This window comes from Apus apus, chromosome Z (assembly GCF_020740795.1).
Source record: "Apus apus isolate bApuApu2 chromosome Z, bApuApu2.pri.cur, whole genome shotgun sequence".
NCBI classification, from domain to species: Eukaryota; Metazoa; Chordata; class Aves; order Apodiformes; family Apodidae; genus Apus; species Apus apus.
In genome coordinates, this window is record NC_067312.1 from 54,559,276 (window position 1) to 54,586,839 (window position 27,564).

A 27,564-nucleotide genomic window follows, 5' to 3' on the forward strand; every position below is an offset into this window, starting at 1 on the left:
ACATGATTTTGGGGCAGCTGGGACTTGGGAGTTCTGTACATGGTGACTTGGGAAACTTGGAGAGGGCTTGAAGTGCGGATAAAGTCAAGGTGCTGAGTACTGTTGGTTACTCCTTGGGTGTATGGAAAATGTCCAGCAAGGAGCGTCCTGGTGGAGTCCACAGTACCAAGTGCGTATTCAGATTCTGTGTTATGTGCAAGCTTCATATATGGGACATCTCCTTTTTGTGCAGAAGAGTAATTTTTACCCTTTCAGTGCCAAGTTTAGTTCCTTACTGTTAGTTTAGGATTTCAGCCTTGCAGAATTCACTTCCGAAAATGAGACTACCTAAGTCTCAAGGTCATATATGTCTGCAGTTTTTCTGTAGCAAATATTTCCTTTAGATTTCTCTTCTGCACTTCATGTTGCCTGTAATTTAGCAAAAATCTTAATACATTACATGAAGCAGTTGTGAAGTGGGAAGCTTTTGGTTCTTCAGGCCCTTGTTTTTGCATGTTGCAGTTAGACAAATCAAGCCTAACCTAGATGGGCATGATTCCCTGCTGGGGGGACTGCACATGCACCTGATTGTCCAGCTGGATGTACCTCCTCAGTAGCCTTCTGGAAGAGCAGTACAGACTGCAAGTGAAATGGAGCAGTCACTCTTTCAGCCTCTGTGGGCATACGCATTTTGGTTTTTGGGTCTTTTTTGCATTCTGGTATTCATGTCCAGTGTCTGTCTGCACACAGCAGCTCAGCAGTGGGGAAGCCTGACCCCAGAAAGCAGAGAGCGCCTCATCCGTTCGTTGTCTACGATGGCGTCAGACAGCAGACCCGAGCTGCAGGAGAAGGCTTTTATATTGAAGAAAACACTTGAAAATCTTGAGTAAGTTGTAAAACACGAACTACAAAGTGCCATGTAAAACAAAAACAAAAAGTGCAGTGGTCTGAAAACTAAGTGGGAAAATTAAGATTACTCTGTAGCATGCAGCATTCCTGGCCAAAATAAAAAATGCCTTAAATTGTTTTCCCCATTAATGTTATTTTTACTCTTTTAAGCTGGTGGTTAGATATTTTACCAGTAAATACCTCTAACAATCTGCCCTAGAATGTTAAAGTGTACAACATAAAAAATGTTGAGGGCAAGATACTTTTTTTTTTTTCTCTTTAAATCGGCAAAAGAATGTTGCTGAGATCCCCTTTGTCCTTCAAAGGACCTGTTGGAAAACCACCAGCCCAGGAAGTGAAAAGCATATTTGATTTTTTCACTTCTGTTGTGTGTGGAGATGTGAGCTGGTGTCTAAACAGTAAATCTTTTGGACTCTGCAGTAGAGCTAGTGTTTGTTACCTAAAAAGAATGAAGCCCTTCCCTCAGTGAAGCCTGTGTTAAACTCCTGTGGCTTCCCAAGGGCAGGGTTTCATCTGACACCCACCTGCTTTTTCTGCTTGCTCCTCCCTTGCAGCCTGTTGCCTGTAAGTTATGAAAGGCAGAGTACTGTTAACTTTGCTCCTTCCTCCTTCTCTGACCTCAACATGGATTGACCGAGACTATGCCTTCCCCAGCTAACAACCTCGGCCTCCCAATCTTTAAATGAGAACTATTTTCCTCAAAGGATGCACAAGAGAGCACTTTACTGAGCTGTGTAGGACAAAGTTGGGCCTAGTTGGTGCCCAGGTGGAACACTGCTCTTCTCAAAATTGTTTTGCATGGACACTCCTCAGCTGCAGGAAAAAGAACATAGGAAAACAATCTTTTCTAGATATGTTTTTGAAGAGTGTTCAAAGTTTGCAATGACATGTTTTTTTAATAGTGGTAATGTTTTATTCCCTTCCTGTTCGTAACCCTGTTCTTGCTTTTAAAACCTGTAATGATTTAACTTGTCAATATTTGTAAGAAACTGAATCATCCGTCATTTCTCAGCAGCCCAAGTCATGCTGGTTTCTAGCAAATACTTTTTAATTTGCACTTAAGAAGAAAGATTCTATCTGCATTAATGTGGAGTAAAATTGCTATACTATGTGGCCATGCTGCCTGTCTCCTATTTTTGCCCTCCTCAGATGAAAGACAAACCTGACCACTATAGCAACTGACTTTAAATAGTGTAAAGTTAGCACTGCACCATAACCTGACCAGTATGTGTACAGCTTTTTGGGGATAAATGCTTTGCTGATGGTGAAATAAAATCTTTACTGTGGGCAATATCATGTCCATGGCTTTCAGCATAGGAAGGCTTGTTTCTTTTCTTATGGTCTGCAGCTCCTTTCAGATTTGACCTGTTAGGAAGGGGATTGTTCAGGTAACGACACATTTCCTCCATGCCCATTTCTTCAGAATCAGGTATGCAGTACCTACTTTTCCCTCAGGTGCCATTTCCTGTTCAGTGTTTTCTGGTACTGTAGCCATCTCATTGTCTGACTTGCTCTCCGTGGGAAGGGAGAAGTGTAACTCGTGCACACCTGGTAAGAAAATGTCAGCAAGAAATGGGCAGAGCTGTCCCATTGTTGCTCTCATGTAGCAAACCTCAGCGAGCGCTATTGTATCGTACACTTGAACTGGTCAGTGGGCAACTCCTTGGTGCTGGGAGCTGGTGCTATAACGTTTTGATTTACACCTTGTTGCAGGGAGCTGCTCTTTGTTTACGCATAGTTTGAACTATTGAGCACAGTGTACATTTTAAAATTTACTGGGCAAACCACTTTGCAGTATCTTTAAAAACTTGCTTACCATGACATGTAGTGTCATGAGTGCTCGGGGTTTTTTTTATTAGGTGAATATTACTAGTGATGCTTTGCAGTTGCAGTTCATTGTCTGACTTGGGTTTTTTTCATATTGGTGAGTGACAGTAACAGAAAAGCAAGAGCCTCCACGTCTCTGGTAATTTGAGTTCTCACTGTGGACTGGAGCATTCAGAGGCAATGCCTAATGTGGTCAAATGACTGTAAGTAGAATAACTGTAATAATTGTCAATAGCAACCTGAATTTCTCTACTGGGGATTTACACTAGAGGGAAGAGCATATTCTAGGAACTCTACAAACAGTTGGATTAACAACTCTGGCCAAGAGTGTTAGGAAGGTTAGAGATGGTATAATGCTTTCTGAATCACAAAGCAATATGTCTTTCTCGTGATTACAGAACAGATTCAGAGCTCCTCTCTAAAGCACGTGCCTATACACCAAACCTACCTGTACAAAAGTTAATCCAGTCAGAAGTTTGATTACTTCTACCCCCCTCGCATTTGTAAACTTGACAGGATTTAAAAAAAAAATTAAAAAAAAAAATAAAATGTGGCCTTCCTAGAGTTTTTCCTCTAAAAGTGATTGCACTATATAAAACACACTGTACTTTGCCCAGTGCGGGCATTTCTTGTGCTGCTGCAATGCTTTGTATACCTGGAGTGCAGTGCACAGACTTGATGCTGGCACTCACATTCTGACCTACAAGCTGTTGCTTAAATGGATGTATACTGAGAAGTTTTCTAATGTTGCAAGATCTCCATCAACTTCACTGCAATCTGTACTGTCCAACTATGTGAGTGGTCTGACTGAAAGAAAACCCTCCTGCTTACCAAAAAGGTAAAATTAAATAAAAGCTGCATGACCTGTTCTTTGAAGTGACTGGTAGTGGTTTTTTTTACCTCCCACCATGAGTATTTTACAGTAAAATACAGGTGCACTTTGTGTGCTGCTCTGTGCTGATCTGCCTGCCCTCAGGGTGTGGTGTCAGCTTTTCAGAGTGAAGGTGGCCAGCATCCAGTTAGGAGGAGCTCTGTCTGTTTGGCTTGTAAGCCAACAGCTTGGTCTCTTGCATCTAGGCAGGGTTACACCATCAAGTTATGTAGTTTAAAAGTATTTAATGCTAAAACCTTTAGTACAAATAATTAGGGAGTTATAAAAACAGTAAAAGAAGTATAGTCGCTTAAACACTGGTATGCCATTGTATTCTGGTGTTTGACAACAACAGACCAAGACAGTGTTTGCAGTTTGCAGCAGGTTTTCTGAATGCTGTGAACACAGCAAGTTAAACCCCATTTTCCTCATTCAGTTGCCACAGCTCCTGGGGAGCTTGCAGAGCTCCTGCCAACAAGAGGAATGAGCACAGCTACTTGCCCTAATATTTTTCTATGAATAGCAATGCTACAAATTTATTATGCAGAAAATAGCTAGACAGCGGGAACAGAGAACACTTAACGTCCTGCTACTCCTTCTGTGTGAGTGGACGAGCTTTCTGTTTCTCCAGGTACTCCGTTTTTCCAGGTCTCCTGTACTTTCCGGCGTTTTGCGAGGGGAGGTGAAGCTGCGACGGGCGGTGCAGCATTTTTGTGTTGAAACTGCTGGTATCTTGTAACAGTGGATACACCATCCACAAACTTAGTCTTGTAGAGGACATTTGCGTTGTTAAACATTCCATCCTTCAAGGACACCACAATAAACTAAAACAAACCAGAAAGCTTAAGGTAAAATCCAAACAAAGACTTTAAACAACACTGGAAAGGGTTTCTAAAAATAGGATTAATTTATTTTATTTGGCTAATATCTGGGTGGTAATTCTTCTCAAAAAATACTCTAGAAGTAACTCAAACCAGCAGAATGTGCTAGGCAGGTTCACCCACAGGCCAGGCATTTTCTGCAGCTAACAATGTATGGCTGTGGCCATATGCCAGCACTTGGCTTGGGATATGGGCCACAACATGGAATGCCTGCTCACGGTTAATTGGTCACTGGAAAAGATGTTGCCACAGGTTTTACAAGAAGGCAGGATCTATGTGTATATATATGTGTGTGTGTATATATATATATATTACACTCTAAAGATACTGCTCAAATTACTTACAATATACAATTTACAATAACAAATGTTCCTGTCCCCTCTCAAAATATGGGAAGGTTATGTCCTATTACCAAACAGGCATAGGTACTGCCTTTCCCTCAGAATGGTAAGTTTATTCAGTCTCACAGATTTTTTAAAGCATAAGACCACAGTGATAACAGAGATTCTTTCCACTAGCACCTGGCTTATTTCAACAGGGTATTCTTCCCTATTACTGCCTGTTTTTTAAACACTGCAGCAATGTGTTAAATTAAAATCAGAAGTTTCACAGTTGCCATTATCATCAACATAACCTCCCACTGAAAGAAATACAACACGCATCAATGGAACAAAACACTTGAACACCTGAGACTCCTCAGTGGCAGGCTGCCTCAGCACAGAGCCAAGTACAAAACAGATGACTGCAACAGTTTCAAGATCATACCTGGGAGTGTCTGAAATGAGCATGAAGCATCTGCCCAATATTCTGGGTGTGAGAGAGATCAAGAGCTGCATCCACTTCATCCAAGATATAAATGGGGGCAGGTTTGAAGAGAAGCATGGATAAGATCAAGGACAAGGCCACCAATGATCTAATGTAGAGAACAAGAAAGTCAGGGTTTACCCTCTTGTTTGAGAGGCTTTGGCTGTTTGGTACTAAGAAAATACTCTTCTCAAAAGCAGATGCATGCTATGAATTATGAAGAGACAGAATGACAGCTTCTGCCACAACTTCTAATTTCAAACCTTTCTACTAGATATGGCAAATGTTGCTCTTTTTACTGTAAGATCAGGCTAGCTGAGTGATGACATTTAAAATCATCCTATTGCTTTTCCTATTTTCAATTCTAAGTTTTGCAGTGCTGTTTTTCAAAGTACAGTTCTTGAAGCATTCTGTCCCTCAGGATGTCTATATCTTTGTCTCACCTCTTCCTAAATTCTGTTTCTACTTTCCAGTTTGTTAATTTTTCTAAACAAAGAAGCACATGCCCTACATGCAATCACTGGAGAAGAGAACTGTCATGCTGACACTACTTTGACACCGGGGCAGAACTTGGCCTGTGTAGATTTTTGAGATTACAGCTCAAAGGCTGAGGCATTTAATTCAACAGTTCCTCAGTACCCCCTAGAATTAAATGCTGTTTTCTCACCACACAGTTATTTTTTGTCACTACTCCATGGAAGAAAATTCTGTTACCATATGTCAAGCAATGCATTACTGTAAGCTGAATTCCTCTTTCAGCTGAACTGAATTAATAATGCTTTCAATGTTAAGTCACATGAGTTCCTGACTTAACATAGGAAAAGATAAAATTCTTGCTTTTCTGAACTCTAATTAGGTAGACATGTCAATGGAAAACAAATTAAAAACCCACAAAGTTCACCAACCTTTGTCCTCCACTAAGTTCTGTTAAGTCTTCCTTCCAGGTCTTTCCTAGGGCAACTCTGAACTCCAGACCATCCAAGATACTTTGGGATTTAAAGGGTACTAGCATAGCTCTGGCTCCCGGTAGAAGTGTGGAGAAAATTGAACCGAAGTCTTCATTCACCTAGAAGTCAGACCATAACAGACGTATGTATGTGCTTTCAATCAAGAGCACAAACAACTTAGAGGTAATCTGCACTACTCTCTAGGTACAATGTCCAGTTTAACTCAGTGACTCCTTATGTCTTGAAGATCAGCACATACTGCACGGTGAGCAAATACTAGTGTATGAAATCACTGTACTGAAAAGAGAAGGAACACCAAGGGATACATAGGTAGGATACCTTATACTAAGCATTTTAGAAGGATCAAACAAAAGCAATATTGGAACGCTTCTTCATGCTGTCAGCCAGGGAAACAATTAGGCCCTATGTCAGATTTACGAACTGGTAAATTGTGATTTCCCCAAATTAAAGGACTGTTAAAAATCTAAGCACTTTGTAAGAGGCAAATACTTGGTTGGCATCCTCCCCAGTCCGTTTTTTCCCAGGCTTACTTAAGCAATGTCCAGGTATTGGATGAGATCCAACTTTGTAAATGTAGATTAAAATTTCCTAGCATCAAGGAATACATGTGAGAATGCACTTATTCCACCATCAATTAGGCTTTTAAATATAATTCACTCATTTTTGCCAAACAAGATTTTGCAATTAAAAGTTCCTGTTTTGACAGTGGTATCTTCAGTACAGGCAGTAATGACTAAAACCAATGTTTTGTTTGTGTGCAGTCTATCTTAGATATAGTTGATCTTCTCCAATGTAAAAAAGTACAGGTTCTCCTGGTACAGCAAAAAATAATGTGTCAAGAGGTTTCCACGTGGGAAGTGAAAATGTTACACTTTTGTTATAGTACACAATATGACGGAACTAGCAGTAAGAGGGCAGAGTGGTTAGATACCATAAACACAGATCAGCTGCTGCTCTGTTCCACTACTGCCTATCCCATTAGTAACAGGAACAGTAGCCTAGGTCCACAGCCCCACATTGTACAGGGCTACACAGAACTGGAAGTTTGTACCTTTGGTCTAATACTGGCTTAAGCAAAAAAAGAAAAATGGACTGTATCACTGTTTTGTCCAACATCCATGTGACAGCATGGTTTTGGCACGTCAGGAGCTTAACCTTCCTTCAATTTTTGCAGGCACTAAATGGGAACGGGTCAAGTAGTTTTGCAGGTTTAACTGTGTCTTTACAATTCTCAGAGAATTTGTGCCTTATTCTCAAAAATGAGATGAACTAGGAGAAATGAGATTATTGTTTTGTAATTTAAATACTGGGCAAAGGCGATGAGTTCCAGAAAGAGACAGTAATCTAAGATAAATCTGATACTCTGCTAAAATGTGAAGACTAGGTATCATGTGTCATACCTTTTTCCAAGCAATATTTAAAGCTTCAGTTTTCTTATGGTCAAGCTCTTTAATAGCTGCAAGAATTTTTGTCTTGTCATTCTCGACAATTCTTTTTTTCTTCATTAAGTCGTTGTACTGGTGCAATGAGAAGAAAAGATTTATTTCCATGAACTGTGTGCTGAAATACATTTTAGTTTCACTGTCATTTTTGCAACCATGAAATAGCCAATAACACTTGACTGAAATCCAAAGTGTTCATTTAACTGTATGCAGGATTTAAGTTTTATAATATTACTTGCAAAGTAAAGCATTAAAATTTTCAACAGTTGACAAAGGAGATGACCCACATTAGTCTGAAAGTTGCACTTCCTCTCCAAGTTAAAACATTCCAATTGACCTTTCCAGAGAAGAAAGGATGCTTCTGGAGGCTGACAGGAAGAACAGGCTACTTCTAATTGTGAAACAGTGGTAGAAAGTTGAAGTGTCAGTCAGTGGACAGTTTTGAGACAATCCTTGAAAAGCCTCAAGATACAGCTAAATTTGACACAACTCTGAACACCTTCAAGCTGTTATGCTTGAAAATGAACTAGTTTTTGATCTGCAACCTAAAGTATGTAATGCTCAGATCTTGTAATGGATACCACAGATCCTGCCTAATGTTGCTCCTGCCAGCTTTGGATGGACTGGGGTAGGAGTAATTAAATTTATCATCATTGCAAGTCAAGATAATGCATAACCTAGAAATCTAGTGCACAAGTGAATCGTTACAAATACGGGATTAGTATAAAAGATCTAACAAAAGGTTTCCTGCTATCTAATGAAGAGCTAGTTATGGTTTTGGTGTATTCAGAAATAAAACATAGGGAAATTTAAAGCTATGTTATACATAATACCACATACCCCACCTGCCCAATCGTTACATGTTAAAACATAGAATATGTTTACCCTCTCCTCTGTCTCAGCAAGCATAGTCATAGCTCTCATGTTCACATTCCTTCCCAGCTTCTCTTTTTTCTCCAGCATCATCTTCAGCTTCTGACCTGCTTCTTTAGGATTGTTAGTTTTGAAGTCATAAGCTGTGTTTGGCTGACCAAATAACTGTTTCTCTGTAGCTATCCACTCATACTCTTTCAGCATTTTGGTCACCTGTAAACAAGAAGATATCTTGAGGCACTTTTTTCCCCCTTCTAAAATGTGAATGAAAAATAATAATTATGAAAAAATCAATGCCCTGAAACTACAACATTCATTTTTCTATCCCAACACAGTACAGGTAAGTACCTTTACAATACTTTCCAAGAGTAGATGAACGTAAATTTTAAGAGCACTTCCACATCACATTTATTTGGAACATGTTTCTACATCAGGCATAAGCTATTGTCACCAAATCCCAAGATTAGCTTCTTTAAGTAGTTACCTACTTTGTCCATACAGTCAGAATGTTCTTCTCGGTGTGATCTACTCTCTACTAGTCCATACCAAGAAGCTCTGTTACAACTGACAGTTTCTACCCCCTCCTTCTGAGATAAAACTTTCCATGTCAAGAGCTGCAAATATGACAGTGCTTTTTAAGTAAAAGCTATTTCTTTTGCATGTCACAAGGGAAATAACCACTCTTGGTCACAAGATGCAAGGAAAAGGACAGTTCCAAAATACCTTGCCAGCAGCATCTGCAGCCTCCTGTTGATGTTTGCTGATGTTGTGTTCCAGTTCTTTAACCTTAAGCTGTAATTCGTTATTTAGTTCTTTGTATTTTGCTATCTCTGCAGATCGGGCTTTAATTGCTTTATCCTGTAACACAATTACTTCCTTTTGCTTGGCCAGCTCCTTCTGTGATTTCTCTACAGATTCCTGAAAAGGAAACCAAAGGGCCACTTACTAGTTTCTTTTAAAGGCTAGTGTTAGACAATTGTTAAAAGAGAAGGACACAGCAAGGAAGGAGAAAAAAATTCATGTGGTAACAAGCCAAAAAAATAACTACCCAGGCTGAACATAATTGAGTTCTGGCAAGAGATGCATGTTGTAATTTGAGCTTTAGAGAATCGTATGTTCGGTAACATCAAAACAGATAAAGAAACACATTATTCACTTTTACCTTTGTCTTAGACACCTCAACTACCATAGCATCAACTTGCTTATGGTAGGATTTGATTGCTTCATCTGCAGCTGCTATCTGTTGCTTATAGGAGTTGTGTTCTTGTTTTAGCTCTTCAAGTTCCAGAATTAAAGCTTCAACTTCCTAGAGAGATGTTTTCACATTTATTACAGTTATACTTTAAATAGAAAGAATAAAGATTTTGACGTAGAAAATGCTGTAGAAGTCTAACAGTACCCATCCTTCAGCAATGGGGCAAACTCCCAAAAAAACCCCAAATCAAACCATCAGTGATTTCTATGTTAGGGAGTACAGAATAATGTAATAAGTTCCAAAGCTGTCTATTTTAATACTTAAGGAGAATCAAACTTTCTGATTACTGCAACTGCTTCTAAGTGCTAAGCACTATTAAAATTGCCAACAAAGGTTAAGCTTTACCTGCTGCTTTTCTTTCATGTTTTTGCTTGAAGCATCTGCCTTTTTCTTGGCACTATCCAGTTTCTGCTGGGCATTTTTTAGTTCTTTTTCAGATTCTGCTGCTGCATTTTTCATTTTATGCTCTAATACCTTGTATTTATCTTCTGCTTTCTTTTGGCTCTCTTCACTTCTCTTCAATGTCTCTTCACACTCAGCTGAATCAAGAAGTACAGTACTGAGACCTTGAAATTTACACCCTGAACTCCAACTGAAATAAATTCATCTTTTCCTCCAACAGAAAAAAGTGGTTTCATGTTTGCTAGTTACTGAAGGCAGTTCTTTCAGTAACTGTTGTTACCAGTTATTAGTTGCACCAGTGCAACCAGTCTATAAAATTAATGAAAACAAGCTTTTCTCTCTTTTTTCCTTTTTTTTTTTTTTTTTTTTTTTTACAGGGCAAGTATATGCCAAATCATAAGATCAATAATTAATTAATCAGATAAGATATTAATAAGGTATCACCTCATCACTAGAATACTATGTCAACATATGTGTAACTTCTGTCCATTATTTTTCTTGAAATGTTTTACTTACTGATACATTTGCTTCCTTTTACATTTTTCCTTAGCTATATGAACAGCACTTCTTGTTACTCAACCTATAATACTGACCTTAAATATCTACAAGAACAGATGGCTTGGTAAAACCAAGGATTAAATTCATTGTTAAACTTCCCTGCAAAGCCATTTTTCCTTTTATGATAAAGTACATAAGACACTTGATAAGAATATAACATTTACTACAAAAGAATGACTAACCTTATGTGAATCACCTCCATGCAAATCTATTGTGATTCTGTATTTGTTACATATTCCAAAATATAAAGCTAGTATTTTCAAAGCTGAAAACATTTGTTCCTTCAGCAAAGATTCTGCTACTCAAACTGCAAATAGACATCTTATTCTCAGCAATCAGTTAAAAGACTAATAACACATTTGTCACCAATGGTTTTCTTCAGGGCAAGCAGCTCTTCCTCTTGTTTGTGATAAGCACTTTGGTGGAGCTTGGTTTGCAACAGCTCTACTTCCTCAGACTTCATCTCCCAGTGCTGCTTCAGTTGCCGGTACCTTTGCAGACAGCAATGACATACACTGCTATAATGAAGGGCACTCACCACTTCCGTTTGAAAGTTGAAATAAGTACAGAAAGAAACATGTCTATTCCCACTCTAGTGTGAGAGACAATGAAGACTGTAGGAAACACAAGCTTAAATGCATGGAAGTCTTTAAGTTTCTTTAAGAGCAACTGTGAAGTTTGTAGGTATGTAAGTTACTGCATGTAACTCCTGGTTCTGAAGCTCCAATAAGGTGTATTAAAAACTAACAAATGCAACACCTGGAATTTGAAAACAATTCAGAGCTCATGTTTTTCCAAACAGCAGCATAACAGATTCTTCCTTTTGGTCATATTTCTGGAAGTCTGTTACAACTCAAAACAATTTGAAAAATAAATCCAGCTGGTAGATACACATTACACAATACCACCTGCTTATGAAATTTTTAGAGAACTGACTAAACATATTTTTTTATTCCATCTTTTAAAAAAGATCTTCAGCAACTGAGTAGCTGAAAATAAAATTTACTTAAAATTATTTAATTTACATCCTTACAGCAGTACCACTGAGATACTCCCCTTTTGCTTGCTGATTGCTGTACATACAAAATAAAATGGGAGAGGGAGGAAGGGAATAATTTTCTGTATATTACATTCTCAACAAGCCCTGTGCCCTCCAAAAATGTATATTACATTTACTCAGTCACATAAGAGAGATTATAACTATTTTACAGGGCAAAACATACTTTTCGGCGACACTCTTCAAGCTTGCCAGCTCCTTCTCAACAGTCTCAAGTTCAGATTCCTTTGTCTTGAGTTGTACTTCAATGTCTTTAATTTCTTGAAGTTTAGACAATATTGGTGCAGCCTGTGAGCAAGCACCTGTTCAGTGAAAAAAACAAAAAGCAAAGTCAAGCTAATTGGAACTAGGAGTAATGGATTCCCTAGTGGCAAACAGCAAACTCTAAATGTTAATAATGATGCAGGTTGACGATTATTTTAGATACCAAACAGAAGACTGCTAGGTGAAAGTTACAGTAGGTCTCTGTGGAGAAAGACTTACCTTTTCTGTTACATAATTTAGTTCTGCAGACTTTGAATACTACATGTGCATTTCTTGTGAAATCAACTAATTTTCCATAGTGTATTAATTTACCCCAAATGTATTATTAAGTACTTCAAAAAGTGCTTTAATTCAAAGCATTTCTCCAAGAGGATTATATAGCCAAGTAAGATTTAAGTATTAAAAGCTAAACTACTTTATGCAAATAGTTTGCCATTAATTTTTTTAATCTAATACATTTTATTTCAGCTCAAGACTGACAAGTCTTTACTCTAGCAGATCATATTATCCCCAGTATGAGTCTAAACAAAAAGTTTACTGTTCATTTTTATAAAAATAACAGAGTGGCAGACAAATCAACAGCCGCACAATATTATATGAATAAAACCAGCACTTGCCTCCATGCAGAGTGCCCTGAGGGTCAAACACATCTCCATCAACTGTAACACTTCTTGTCATTATCCTTTTGTCAAAGGTCACTTTCTTAGCATTATCCATGTTATTACAGATCAGTGTTGTTCCAAAGACATATTCCATTGCTTTCTGCAGTTCAGGTTCATATCCAACCAGAGAAAGGGCCAAATGCGAGTTATCAGGACCAGCCTAAAAATCAAATTAAATGCAATTAGTATGCCTTAAGCGATAAGATTTTTAAAATGTAATTTGTCTTTTATCGACAAAAATTTTCTAAAAACATCACTGTGTGTTAAAACTATTTCAAAGGGGAATAATTAATATCCATCTAAACATCAAGTAACTGAGAGAATACAAAGGAAAAACATGAAAGCAAGATACCTTCAAACCCTATAGAAATTCATACTAATATAAACCACTAAGAAGTCCTAGTTTTTAGCAAAGAAAACAAATTAAAAGCAAGCAAAATTCTGTAAGTAGTGTATTTATTTACATACCAAGGTTTGGGCCAACTTGACCGTGTCTTGTCCTACACACCTGGCTGAAATTTTGTTCAGTGGAATGATAGTGTATCGACGCTTTAGTTCACCCTTTTCCAAAAGCTTTTTGCCAGTAACCTCAAACGAGAAGAGTTACAAACCACGCCTGAATACATAACTGATTTTGTAAAGACAGACAGTAGGGCACTATAAGAGGGATATATTGTTGCCAGGAGCCATTCATGACTCTCTTGACCTAATTTAATCATGTACATGGCTCTAAACCACCTCTTAAGCATTCATAGCGTTGTTCTGGTTGGAAATGCTCGCTAACCTGAGTTACATGATCTCATCTCAACATCCCGAGTTCTGTCGTACAGCAGTAAACATACCTCTGTGTCCACAATAACGTTATACAGTTTCCCTCCAGCCACTGCTTCTAGGGCTTTTGCTTTGGATAGATCTTTCACAGTGATAAGAGATGCAACAAGGCCTTTCACATGGTTTGGATCCCAATTTTTTTCTGGATCTCTTAAAAATAAATTTAAATTACGATCATAAAATACTAGTTTCTCTCCTACCCATCTTAAAAAAATTACATTTAAAAACACATACTGCTTATTGTATTGATATACAAATTTCTAAAATGTATTAGGAAAAAAACCCCACAACAAACCAAACCACAGAAAAATGTTTAAATACTTCAGGGCATGAGACTTCCCAGTAGTCATTTCAAAGTCAGAAGAATGTCCTTTCTGATTTTGGTATAATTTGGTCACCTAATTTTCAACTGATCAATAGTATGGGTTCTACTATGAGCACTGCTGTAGGAATATGTTCAGACTGACAATTACATAACCAAAGAAATCTGAGGATACACACATTTATTTCATTGGTGGAGACAAATACATTGTTGATCTCTGTGGAGGAAGTTACTCACAGTCCTCAAGCAGGACTCTGAAAAGTAATGATTGGATTTTTATAGTTTAGACCTTTGGATTCTATAGTTTCAGCTACTGTAGTTGAGTTATGGCTTGCAAACACCATCATACAAAACTTTTAAATTTCACAGATTTTATAAGACTGCAATTTAAGAATGACTGTATCACTTTGCCTGCTCTCCATTAATTCAGTTAACATTTCCTGACTTTCTCCCTTCACTGGCATCACAAGTAAGCTACTAATTTATTAACTGGCAGTAAAAGGAAAGCAACAGCTAAGCAATTAATAGAATTATCCTCTAAATCTCAAGCCACACATAAAATACCCCAAAAACCACTTTCAAATGTCCTTTAAGATCACACCGAGATCTTACTTGTATTCAAACTGTAGATGTGGAAACTTTGCCACTAAGCCTTCATACAGTTCTCTCAGTTGGCTGATCTCACGAGTCAATGCCTTCTTTTTTGCTAAAAGGGCTTCTTCTTTCTCTTCTTCAGAGTTGAACATAAACAGTAAACATCAAGAGTACAGAAATGTATTAGCATAAAAATTGCAAGCAGGACTTGCCTTTCCTGGACCCATGCTGTCTGGGCCTGATCCCCTTGCTGTCCTGCACTTGTCACATGAGCACACTCAAGATAAACATCTTCATGATTTTTCCTGGTACCAAGGTCAGGCTGACAGGCCTGTAGTTCCCCAGATCCTCCTCCCAGCCCTTTTTGTAGATGGGTGTCACATTAGCCACCCTTCAGTCATCTGGGACCTCCCCTGTTGGCCAGGACTGTTGTTAAATGATGGAGAGAGACTTGATGAGCTCCTCCACCAGCTCCCTCAGTACTCTTGGGTGGATCCCACCTGGCTCCGTGGAGTTTTGAGTGTCCAGGTGCCATAGGAAGTCCTTAACTACTTCCTCCTGGATTATGGGGGAGGTTGTTCTGCTCTCTGTTGTTATCTTCCAGCTCAGGAGGCTGAACACCCTTGGGGGAGCTGGTCTGACTATTAAAGATGGGGGCAAAGAAGGTATTAAGTATCTCAGCCTTTTCGTCATCCTTGGTTGCAGTGTTCCCCCTTGCATCCAGTAAGGGATAGAGATTCTCCCTGGCTCTCTTTTTATTGTTGATGTATTTGTAAAAATTTTTTATGCTGTCCCTTATGACAGTGGCCAAATTGGGCTCTAACTGGGCTTTTGCCTCTCCAGTTTTATCTCTGTATGACCAAACAAGATTCCTGTACTCCTCTTGAGTTGCCTGCCCCTTCTTCCAAAGGTGGTAAACCTTTTTTTTTTTTTTTCCTAAGTCCTAGCAAAAGCTCCCTGTTCAGCCAGGTTGGTCATCTTCCCCTCCATTTAATCTTACAACACATGGGGACTGTCCCTTTAAGCATTAAGATTTCCTTCTTGAAGAGCATCCAGCCTTCCTGGACCCCTTTGTCCTTCAGAACTGTCTCCCAAGGGACTCTCTCAACCAATGTCCTGAACAGGCTGAAGTCTGCCCTCAAGAAGTCATAGAATCATCCTGGTTGGAACAGACCTTGAAGATCATAAAGTTCAACCATAACCTAAATCCCTCTACCCATTCAGTTCTTAAATCATGTCACTAAGCACTATATATTTCTTTTAAACATTTCCAGGGATGGTGACTCCACCACCCCTGTAGGAGGTTTTGCTGACCCCTCTCCTTACTTCACTAAGAATCAGTAACTTCACCATTTCATGGTTGCTAAGCCCAAGACAACATCTGACCACATCTGTCAACATTCCTATTTGTAAACAGCAGGTCTAGAGAAGTACCTCCCCTGGTAGGTTCACCAGCTGTACCAGAAAGTTATCTTACACACACCTGAGGAACCTTTTAGCCTGTTTGCTCTCTGCTGTGTTGTATTTCCAGCAGATGCTCAGTAGGTTGAAGACCCCTACCAGAACAAGGGCTGGTGATTTCAAGACTTCTGCCTGCCACTGTCTGTTTCTTCATCCTGGTTGGGTGCTCTACAACATACTCCCAAAAAGATATCCACCTTATTCATGTTGCCCATTATCATTACTCATAACTGCTCAACCCTATTACCATTGCCCTCTACACAATCAAAACACTCCCTAACATGCAGAGCCACTCACTGCCTCTCCTTCTCTGCCTATCCCTTCTGAACAGCTTAGAGCCAGCCATTGCAGCCTTCTAGTCATTAATTAACACCATCATAATAACAAACATGCAAAGAAAAAATTTAAAATCTAATGTGTTTCTCTGAATGTCATTCTGGAATACCAACAATTTTGAGTAGCTTTTGCATCAAATGTTTCCTGAAATGAGATGAACTTTTAAGGAGTGTAGAAAAAAAACAGGAAGGAATAGGGAAGTGGGTCACTTTATCCATCTACCATTGGGTCTGGCTGAGATGCGGTAAACCTTCCCCATAGCAGCCCACAGAGTGCTCTGCTTTGTATTTCTAGACAATGGTGTTGATAATACAACAGTGTTCTGCCTATCGCTGGGCAGTGCTCCCACAGCATGCAGGCTATCCCTCCAACCCCTGCTTCAAAAGCCAGTAGGGTGGGCAAGAGGCTGGGAGGGCACAGAGCCAAGACCGCTGAGCCACGTGGTATTATTCCATACTGTGGGATGACTAATGAAAGTGTGTCCTAGTTTTAGCCAGGATAGAAACAATTTTCTTTCTAGTAATTTTCCTTTTCAGTTAAGTCTCTTCTAAGTAGCCACACTTGCTGAAATTAACAGCATCTTTTCAGGCAGTGTCTGCTCCTAAGACTTACAAAGCTCAATGTTATAGTTACAGCTCGAGAATGGCATGCAGAACCAAGGCTGCTGCTTGGATCTGAGAAAACCTCTTATGCATTAACCCATGACAAATGATTTACAAATCACATGTATATTCACCTTTTGAGGGAAGGCACAAAATTAACAGAACCTTTACAGCAGAACGTAGCCAACATGCAGAGTCTGTACCACAGTAATTCCCCAGGCAACCCTAGTTTTTTGGAACATCTGGGGAGCTTGGTGTGATAACTCTATGGAGACATAGCATGGAGACACCACAGCCAGGCTCTGTGGTAAACATGAAGGTACTATGGAACTGGTAAGCTGCATATTTGGACACAGCATGGCTAAACTTTCAAATAACATGGGGATCTGAAAGTCCGCTAGACCTGACAAGTCATATATTTGATACCCTTGGCCAAAAATCTGTCACTCTTTTGACAAATGACTGTCCTTTAGTGAATTTTGCTCATTATAATCTCATTTTAACACTAAAACAAAACTGCATCCCAAAAGCCACTCACCTCTCAGGGGATGACCACACCCCAATGAGCATGTGCCCTGAATTTTCTCTAGTCTATACCTTTAAAAGCAAGAGAATTTTACACCAATTATGACAAAGGTCTGTATGTCTAGAGTCCCTCAAGCTCCACCTGTAAGACAACAACCCCATAAAAATGGCCTAAGAGGGGAGGAATGTCAGGAAAGATACCATCACCGGGCCTTTGCCAGGACTGCCCTTGACTCTGGGATCAGTTGACAGGCCTAGCCTTTCTTCCCCCAGAGGGAGGCCTTTGGGTGAGATCTGAACACTCAGTTATGCTGAGAGCACACTGGGAAACTTAGAAACCTTCTTAGAACTCCCTCTTCCTTTTATTTTTCCTTACTTTTTATTTTCTCTTTCTTTCTTATCACTTCACACATTAGTAGCCAGGCTTGGTATCTGCACCTGCTTTGCAGTCAGCTAGTTTACCACCAGCAAGCCAAAGAACTTGTGTACCTGTTGCTTCAATAAATCACAGTGTTGTTTGACTTGGCCAGAGTGTTGTCCCTGAATGTGGACCAAAGCTCTGAGTGTGGCTGTGCTAGTTCAGGCAGGGTGTGGCTGGGCAGGGGGTGTGATATTAGCAGTACATCTGGACCCACGGGAGTCTAACAGAGGTGTTGGTGCCACCAGACCACTCACACTGATTGGGGCATCACTCAGAAACTAATCTCAGACACTCCCAGTCCCTCCGATATCTGAGGACTGGCTGGAACACCAGAGGGTCTAGTTCCTGCCAAATTATTTTAGCCCTTTTGTAACATGACACATTATGTGAAGAAGTGCTCAGCAGTAAATGCTAAGAGAAAGGAGGAAGGGAGGGGGTATTCATCAAGATGTTTGTCTTCCAGACCAGCCACGATGTGTACTGAGGCCCTACTTCTGAGGGCTGGACATCGCCTGCCAATGGGAAGCAGAGAATAAATCTTTTTTTCTCCTTTGCTTCTGTGTCTTGACAGAGCCAGCTCCAGCCCCCTCCAAGTCAGACCCAAGGCTGGCCAAGGCCAAGCCCACCAGTGATGGTAGTAGCTCCTCTGGGAATAACATATTTGAGAAGGGGAGAAAACAGCTGCACAACAGCTGGGGAGAGGGATGAGAATATATGACAGAAAAAACTCTGCAGTCACCAAAGTCAATGAAGGAGGGGCTCCAGGAGCTGGAGCAGAGATTCTCCTGCAGTCTCTGGAGAAGACCACAGTGAAGCAGGCTGTCCTCCTGCAGCCCACGGAGGAGCAGATATCTGCCTGCCACCTGTGGAGGTCCCACACTGAAGCATGTAGATACACCCAAAGGAAGCTGGGAAGCTGAGGAGAGTCCGTGCTGGAGCAGGTGCCCAGCTGGACTTGTGACTACAAGGAGGACCCACTCTGGAGCAGTAAATGACACCTGCAGTCTGTGAGTAGTACTCATGTTGGATACATTTGTGAAGGACTGTCTCCCATGGTTGAGACCCTACACTGAAGCACAGGAAGAGCATGAGGTGGCAGTGGCAGAAGCAATGCATAACAAACTGACCACAGACCCTGTTCACCAACCCCCTGCACTGCCTGGGGGGAGGAAGTAGAGAAGATCAGAATGAAGTTAGGCCCAGGAAGAAGGGAAGGGTGGGGCAGAGGTATTTTAAGATTTGTTGCTATTTCTCACTATGCTACTGTGGTGTAATTGGTAATAAATTCATTTCCCCAAGTTGAGGCTCTTTTGCCTATGATGGTACTTGGTGATCTCCCTGTCCTTCTCTTCACTCAAGAGGCTTTTATCATTTTTTTCTCTGCCCTATCAAGCTGAGGAGGTGGAGTACTAGAGCAGCTGGGTGGGCACCTACCAGCCAGCCAAGGTCAACCCACCACACTCGTATGTTCTTTTTTAGATTCCCCCCAAGTTATGCACCGGGAGGCTGTACAGACCTTCATAGTTCAGCTTCTTCATTTGGTCCTCTAGTTTTTCTTTTGCTTTTCTGACAACTTCAAGTGCTTCTTGGTCTTTCTTGTAGTTACCATCCATCTTTTTAACATCAGCTTGTTTTTTCTTTAATTCTTGTTGTGCATAATTCAACTTCATTTGAGCCTGTAGGAGTAAGAAAATACAAAACCAGAAGATGTTCAAAGAGAATATTGCAAGTGCAGATTTACAACATTTGTACTAGCAAGGTGCTCATATAACTTGTACAATTTCCACTGGTTCCAGAAATGCCCAAACGCAGCCTTGGCTTTTTGAAGTAAGAGCACAGGTGACTTGGAAATAAAAACATAAATTATGTATTTGGGTACAATAACTCATAGTAGCACATGAATAGAGTCTGGGAAGAAACAAGGTAAAATAACAAGGAACACAGCTGTCCTTTTTATTTTCCCCAAAAGAGCTTTTCTTAAGAGGAACAAGCAAGTAGCACTTTCCACTTTGAAAATGTAACTTCCATGTGAGAACTACCCCAGCAGTTTTCCTATCTTAAGACAAAAGTGGCGTGTTTCAGTCGTGTGACTATCACACAATTTAACTGAGGAGAAAACAGTTTCTTCTCAACTCTCCATTCACAGTCTCAGGCATCTTTATGTAGATCTCATTAAGTTTTACTGTAGAAATCCCTATAATATGAATGTATATCATGGACAGCCATCTTAATTTCTTCCTATCCAATATCATCAGTCATTGGAGTACTCCGAGTCCTACTTTATGTCTCAAATGCCAGTTTCTAAACTTCCTCACAGCAATGTTAAAGGTTTTCTGTATTTGTTTACATCTATGCAAATATTACGTTCTTTTTTAATGACCTGTTTTATCAAAAAGTCACCTTAACACATATGCCAGCTTGTTAAAATACCTTGCATAGCTGTTCTGCAGATCTTTTCACTGACCTTTCAAGAGTGTGTCATATGGTTCTCAGAAGAAGCAGGAAGGTTGGTCTGAGAAATGCAAAGCTTTTATTCGTACCTGTTTGGCCTCTGTGACTGCTTTGCTGATTTCATTTTTGCAGGTCATCATTTGCCCAGCAAGAGTAGCATCTTCCCCATCATCATTGCTGGACAAGCCAGCAGACACAGCATTAAAATGCTGTTGTGCTGCAGTTAAAACAGCTCCATCTTTTTCACTTGCTTCCTGTAAAGCTTTTAGTTCTTCCTCTATCTTCCTTACTTCTTTCTCTTTTGACACTAATGCCTTAGAATCCTTCAGCAAAACAAAGAACAAAATCCAAAACAAAGAAGAGAGAATCTGAGTCCCATTAACTTTAAATTCATGTTGTTTAGATGAGGAGCTATGAGTAGTTTCATCAACTACATTTTTATGACCCTTTGTGAGATTTTGTGATCCTACAGTTTGTCTTTGCAACTTTTCAACTTGCCCCATGAGTGTGCACTGAAGATCTACAAAAGATGGAATACAGGAAGAGATTACAACTGCCCAAGAACTAGGAGAAATAGCTCTTTCTTCCAAGTATCTTAAAAGTAAATTATTCTTCAGTGCTCCTCTTGCATAAAGAAACCATCAACTGTCACAAATATGCAAAGCAGAATTTCTCCTTTAATTTTAATAGTGTATTAAATACTTTTTAAAGCTAGAGAGCATACTACTTTTTAAAGCTAGAAGGAATCTCTCCTGAGCTTAGCAGAAGTTTGGCAACCATAAAGAGTAGAACTTCCTTCGTGTATGCATCACATTTGTTTCTAATAGGAACCTCATACCTATGCCACACAAATTGAACAATGTCCTTATCATTTTTTTCTGCTTTCCTGATATAATTCTTGCCAATCAAAGGATTTTTCCTACCATAATAGGTAATAAAAAAAGCTGTCCCTCTCAATCTGAATTAATTTAGTGTTTAAAGAAAATTATATTACAAGGCCTTACCTCCTGCATACTTTTTACCAGTTCTTCGTACTTATTCTCTTCAATTTTCAAGTTTTGCTTCTTGAGATCAAGGGCACTTTGTGCTTTAGTATTAACTCTCTGAATTTCTGAAAGTGCATCTTCCAGTGAACGGAGTGTACCATGAACTTCCTACAACCAGAAAGAAAGGAAATTTAATTTAGCCTAAGAAACTGGTACAGTATTTGTAATATTTTTCTTCACAATCACATGTAGAAAATATAATTATCTAATCAAGCAGGCAGTTAGACTCCAATCCAAACAGATGAGAACATTGCTTCCTGCTCAAATCCAAACTAACTTGAAGCCACTTCTGAAGCCCCAAGCCATCCCATATTGTAGGACACTGTCTCTGTACAAAAGGTGCATTTAGGCATTCAAAGAACCTGTGGTCCATCCTGTATTTAACCAGATTTACTGTTCCCAAAACCAAGGTCAGTACTGATTTTTGTTGAACAGGAGTTTTCTACTTGAAGTGTATTTTTTTGGAGGCATTAGCAAAAAGGGAGGAAAAAAACCTATCTCTGGCAAAACATCATTTAATGCACAGAGTAGTAACAGGAAGGCAAACAGTTTATATTCTTCAGTTATGACTCCTTTACAGTGATTGGAAACAAAGAATTTTGAAAAAAATGAAAAATTTCAATGAATGTCTTAGACAATGGTTAAGAATGACAATGAGCAGTGTATAATTTAAACAGCCCAACAAAAGAAGATAAAAATTGAAGGGTATATTATCTGTAAAAATAATTTCCTTCTCATAAAATTTCTTGTATTCAGAACTTCACAAGTATGACTCTGTGCTCACTTACCTTATCCTTTTCCTTTTCCAGCTCTGCTATTTCTTCATTAAGTTGTTTCACCTTCTTTTCATTTTCTGCCCTTGATTCACAAAGCTTCTCTAAGTTAGCCTGCATTTCCCTTGATACTTCAGCAGAGGATACCTTTGTCTCCTCAGCCAGAAAAAACTGGTAAGCTATACAGAGGTGGCTTAAATGTTCTATTGCCCGTACTACTTTCTGGTATTCTAGAAAAGATGATCGATCCTGAAATGACATAAATTTAAAAACTCAAAAATTTGATGGAAAAATAATATTAAGTAGGACTGTCACGGACATTTTCTAAGCACTTCTAACATCATTGTTTGTAGATAAGGAAAGGATTTTCCATGTTAAGTAATATATTTGGTATTGTACACTGAAAGCCTCCATAGGAAAATCTTAGATAAAAATTTGTACAATTAATTGTACAGCAGAAATATTACTTGACACAAGGTGGGTATTTTTTAGAACTAAGGTATGTTTTTATCTTCTATTTATACGTAGGTTTTTTTTCTTCTACTTACATTCCCCCCTAGGATTTCCTGGAACTCCTGAATGTTACATTTTCTGTATTTCAGAGAACTGTATCATAGAACCATAGAATGGGTTGGGTTGGAAGGGACCTTAAAGATCATCAGGTTCCAACCTCCCTGCATCAGCAGGGACTCCTCCCACTAGACCAGGTTGCTCTAAGCCCCATCCAACCTGGCCTTGAACACTTTCAGGAAGGGGACTTCCACAACTGCCCTGGGCAACATATGCCAGTGTTTCACCACCCTCATGGTGAAAAAAAAAAATTCTCCCTTAAAAGATTCTTCAAAGCTTGAAAACATGATATTGTTTCAGCCACCACATACAAATTCGGCATAGCTGAAAGTATTTTTTCAGTACTTTAAGGATCCTGTAACTCTACTTTTTCCATACCTCTATCAGTTTCTGTAAAGTTGGAGTGATCTCTTCATCCAAGACCTGAAAACACCAAATAGAATCTTTATATAAAGATTTTTAAAACTCTTACACTTCTAAGGATAAATACCTAGTTCCAGGTGCAGAAATGAAATATTCTACAAGGTAAGGACCACACAACACATTCAGTTGTCTTTAATAAGTATAAAAGAAGCTATACTTTCCAACTTGTAGTACCATTTGAATTTCTCTTAGTTTGGCTTCCTTCTTTTCTATTGTTTTCTGGACAGCTGTTTTCTTGCATTCATACATCCTAGTACCAGCTGCTTCTTCAATCATAGCTAAAATCTAAAATAAAGCAATGCAACAAAATTTGTATGTTCCCCTTATGTTATTAGATAAGTTCAACACAGAATGGAGTTCAACATTTCAGCTCCCTCAGATACCTTTTTATCCCTACTCCCTGCCCCAATATTTATTTCTGTTATTCAAAACAAATCTGTAAAACTTCAGACAAAAAACTCCCACAACTTTCGTACCTCTGGTGGCTTCATATTTAGAATTTTGGTAATTCGTCCCTGGTGACAGAAAGATGAAAAAAGAACGGTCATTGTGTACCTTGCAGTACTAAAAAAACAAATAAAACCAAAACTACTAACCCAAACCCGCCCACTTATCTGTATAATTTTTATTATAAGCTCAAACATTTTTTTTTATTTTTTGGCTAACCTATTTTACTCAATTGTTGTTAGTCACTTTTTCAGGGAGTAAGCTTGAAATGGCCCCTATATCTTAAGCTCACCCTCCACATTCCTGATTACACCTTGAAGGAGTATTGTGTGCATTTTGTTCTAGTCTTACCAGGTTGCTGATGTTGAATAAGCTCTTGATCAGAAACCAGCTTTTTTGGAGATTTAGCTCACATGTAACTAGGGGGAAGAAGAGTATGTGCAAAATTGCCCTTCTCTTCCTACCCTGCAGCCTGGGACAGTTCCATTTGAAACTGTAAATCCTGGTCTGGTTTATTATTCCTTGCAAACGTTTCAGGAATTTGTCTAGTCCCTCTGTTGATGTTTATAAGGGTCTTCTCTATTGGTCAGCTCTATCCTTTGTTAATTGTGACTTAAGAGAGCAGGTATATCAACTTTATTCAAAATTTTGTCTAACTTGGAACACACATAATAGGAAAGAAAATATCTGGGGTTTTTGTTTAGCACAATAATAAAAGCAACACCTATTTGTTAAAGGGAAAAAGGGAAATAAAATAGGAATATGTTTTAGAAAAACTTTGATACATGTGTTTTAGGGTGAAACTGCTGTAATGGAAAACTTAACTACTAAGTTAAGAAGTTGCTTTCCTCCGATTAGGAAATCACATGTTCCCCCAGTATCTATCCTCCTCAAGTTTAGTGCAACTTCATAGAATCATAGAAAGGTTTGGGTTTGGAAGGGACCTGTTAAAGATAATCTAATTCCAACTGCCTGCATGGGCTAGGACACCTGCCACTAGACCACATTGCTCCAAGTCCCATCCAACTTGAACTTGAACACTTCCAGGGAGGGGGCATCCAAAGCATCTATTCTTTTTGGATTTTATAAAGATGTGCACAATACCTGCATGATGAGGAAGTGAGGGTTATTGACATTGAGACCAACAGAACAGAAGAGATCCTGCACACGAGTATTGGTAGCATTCACACCATTGATCAGATACTTATTTCTACCTCCAATGACAATCTGGAGAAGGAAAAGAAACAAGAAACAACTTTAGGTGATTAGAAATAGACTTGACAGCATAACATGAACTGCAGTAAAGAATAAAAAATCTGAGCAAATCCCATATATTGTATCTTTGCGTACACATACATATGCATACGATATAGAATATCAAATATTTGGTCTGAAGAGACACTTAAAATACCTAAATAAAACATAAGATCAGTCACTGAGGGCAATATTGACAAGAAAATTTCAGAACTCCACGATCTGTTACATTTTCCTTTTTTTTTTTTAAGTGGGGAGAAATCTTTATAAAAAAGATAAAGGTTCCTTTGTTCTTGGAGACCTAATGTCTCACAGTTCAAACATCAAGAGGAAAATACACAAGCAGAAGAAAAAGCCACTAAACAGAAAATGATTACTTGCTTTAGGAACATTATTTCCTTATTATTATGTTTCTGTTCAAGTCTGTAGAAAATGTTATTGATATAATACATTTAACAACATTAATTTTCGAAGTAATTAGGTTTTTTTCTACAGTTTGTGTTACTAACTACACTGTAGAAGCGTTGTCTCAATTGCAAAAACTCGGACTTTAAAAATTAGGGTTTTTTCCCCTCAAAAAGTGACTGTTGAGCATGGTAAAAATCTATGTACGCTGCTAAGCAATTTAGATATTAAAAACTCACCTGCCTAGTGATGGTGATCTCATCATTAGCTTCAAAACCGAGAGGGCTCATTTTCTTGTCAGAATTATCAAAGGTAATAGACACAGATGCTCTAGTAATTCCAGCCTGCCCATTTTTATAAACTAGGTCATGCAAGTTGGAAGCTCTAACCTAAATCCATGGAACAGATAAATACATTTTTTTAAAGAAATTCATTACACAGCTTCAATGCCCTACTGTATGTTTTTGAGAAAAGGATGAAAAAAATGCAGATCTGGCTGTACACTTAAAGAATTCCTGTGGAATTTCTCTACAATTACATGGTTGGGGGGCACGCACCAAAAAAATCTCTGAAGACAGATTCAAACTGATGTCACAGGATACATTTTTTTTTTGTGTAACAGCAAGGTGATGTATCATCTATTAAATACCAGGCATTGTACAAAAAGCAACTTCTTTTTTTTTTTTCTGATGTTGGCCAAATTTTAAGACCCAATCACAAAGTGAAGAAGTTTATGACAAATAAACAGGTTAGTACCTTTAGCTGCAAAATATCTTCAACTTAATGCTGCTACCTTTTAAGTGAGTATTTTCAGTTTAAGATATAAAAAATGCATACTTTGAGCTACTGTAGTATACTGATGAAACTGTAATTCAATCTTAATGAAAAATCAGCAAGAATGGCAGAGACCCAGTTTTATGTAATGAAAAATCCCAATAAATGAGCTTTTTTTTGACAGAAGGACCTGTTTGGGTCTTCCATTGGAGATTACTCAAGAAAGTTATACGAAGTGTTGCTGACAGAAGAAAGACCCTTATTAAATGCACCCTCTCTCTTTACCTGTGTCAGATTGGTGATTCCCAACAGGAAACAGATTGAGTCCAAGATATTAGACTTGCCACTACCATTCAAACCAGTAATAGCATTGAATAACGGGTCAAAGTCACGAACTTCTGTCCTCTGAGCATAGGATTTAAAGCCTTCAAGGACAATTGACTTAATGTACATCTTCTCTATGTCCCTCAGACACCAGGCAGTGCTGGTGAACGAAGAAAGGTATCTGGATTGATCCTACGTATTTCAAATAAGAAGAAAAAGAAAGGAATCATACTGCATGCTTAACAAACAGCTAAATGTGTGAGAAAATGGAAAAAAAACACGTCTCTCACAATAAAAAGATTAGGCACATACAAATAATCAGAAAATTCTAAGTAGACCGCAGATCCAGGAAGCATCCCAACAATTACTTGTACTTCAGCGTTTTCAAGCGACGCGAATTGGCACAAGGCTCCTCACAACCCTGCTTCCTCACACAGCTGGCCTTCAGACAGCGAAGGCACAAGGAAGGCCCAGATCTTTCAGAACCCGGCGGCAGGGGAGTCTCTCTTTTCAGCCTGCAGACCTGCTACCTCCTCAGCCCCACAGCACCGGAGGCCTGACCCCCGGCAACACCAAAGCCTCGGCGCTGTCAGCACAGCCCCGCCGCTGCCCCTGCCGCCGCCGCCGCGCGGCTCTCCCCGTTTTCTCGCTTATGGCGCCGAGCGTGCCCCTGCCAAGCGAGGCCTCCCCTGCCCGCTCCGCTGCCGGAGCGAGCCAGGCCCTTCGTGCCGCCACTGCCAGCCGCCCCCTCCCCGGCCCCGCTGCCTCGGCCCGGCCCCGGCAGCCCCGGTACCGCCCAGCCCCGGTACCTCCCAGCCCCGGTACCTCGCCCGGCCGCGCTCCCGGCCGCCCGCAAGAATCGAATTTAGGCGCCTCGGCCACGACCGTTAAGAGGCGGTGCCTGCTGGGGCTGCCCCGCGCTGCCTGCCTCAGGCGGCCGAGTTCCTCCCTGCCTGGCGAGAGACGGGAAGGACTAGGTCGGCTCCTCGCGCCTTCTCCGAGGAGGAGGGAGCAGATCCATGAGGCGGCGTCCCGGCTGGGGGGGCTCGGCGGGCACCCTCAGGTCAGGCGATCGCCGCAGACAGCGGCGCGCAGGTGGGAAAGGCCCCGCGCGGCCCGTCCGGCGGGGCGGGGCCGGCGGGGAAGGTGAGAAATGGCGGGTCCCGCTCGGTGGGGCGGGGGCGGAAATGGCGGGTCCCGCTCCGGGAGGGGGGGAGGCTGCAGCTGTGGCACAGGCCCCGAGAGAGGAGACA

General features: G+C 39.9%; 2 protein-coding genes across 8 annotated transcripts in view; one reads left to right on the plus strand and one right to left on the minus strand.

The window, feature by feature from the left end:
* ECPAS (Ecm29 proteasome adaptor and scaffold) overlaps positions 1-27,564 on the plus strand; it is a 102,985-nt gene that overhangs the window by 62,914 nt on the left and 12,507 nt on the right. For 2 of the 6 annotated variants that reach the window (XM_051641891.1, XM_051641887.1), the window contains exons 49-50: positions 730-865; positions 18,416-19,047. In XM_051641891.1, the coding sequence (XP_051497851.1) occupies positions 730-865; positions 18,416-18,476 (197 nt within the window). In that variant the 3' untranslated portion in view covers positions 18,477-19,047. Of the gene's footprint in view, positions 1-729; positions 3,592-18,415; positions 19,048-27,564 lie in introns of those variants that run through there. The other 4 variants (XM_051641893.1, XM_051641892.1, XM_051641889.1 and 1 more) reach the window with 3 other exon arrangements.
* SMC2 (structural maintenance of chromosomes 2) lies at positions 3,868-27,160 on the minus strand. Of its 2 annotated transcripts, XM_051641894.1 has the most exons (25): positions 27,137-27,160; positions 26,273-26,503; positions 25,453-25,602; positions 24,659-24,781; positions 23,584-23,622; positions 23,282-23,392; positions 23,063-23,107; positions 22,130-22,363; positions 21,300-21,449; positions 20,385-20,618; positions 19,361-19,520; positions 14,518-14,635; positions 13,595-13,733; positions 13,221-13,340; positions 12,708-12,912; positions 11,993-12,128; positions 11,136-11,260; positions 10,155-10,348; positions 9,717-9,860; positions 9,278-9,472; positions 8,567-8,767; positions 7,640-7,756; positions 6,177-6,337; positions 5,233-5,380; positions 3,868-4,410 (listed from the first exon to the last, which is right to left on the minus strand). In XM_051641894.1, the coding sequence occupies exons 2-25, from the start codon at positions 26,438-26,440 to the stop codon at positions 4,165-4,167; spliced, it is 3,663 nt and encodes a 1,220-aa protein (XP_051497854.1). In that variant the 5' UTR covers positions 26,441-26,503; positions 27,137-27,160; the 3' UTR covers positions 3,868-4,164. The 2 variants fall into 2 exon arrangements, with proteins under 2 accessions (XP_051497854.1, XP_051497855.1); XM_051641895.1 differs by lacking the exons at positions 23,282-23,392; positions 27,137-27,160 and having other exon boundaries at positions 26,273-26,544.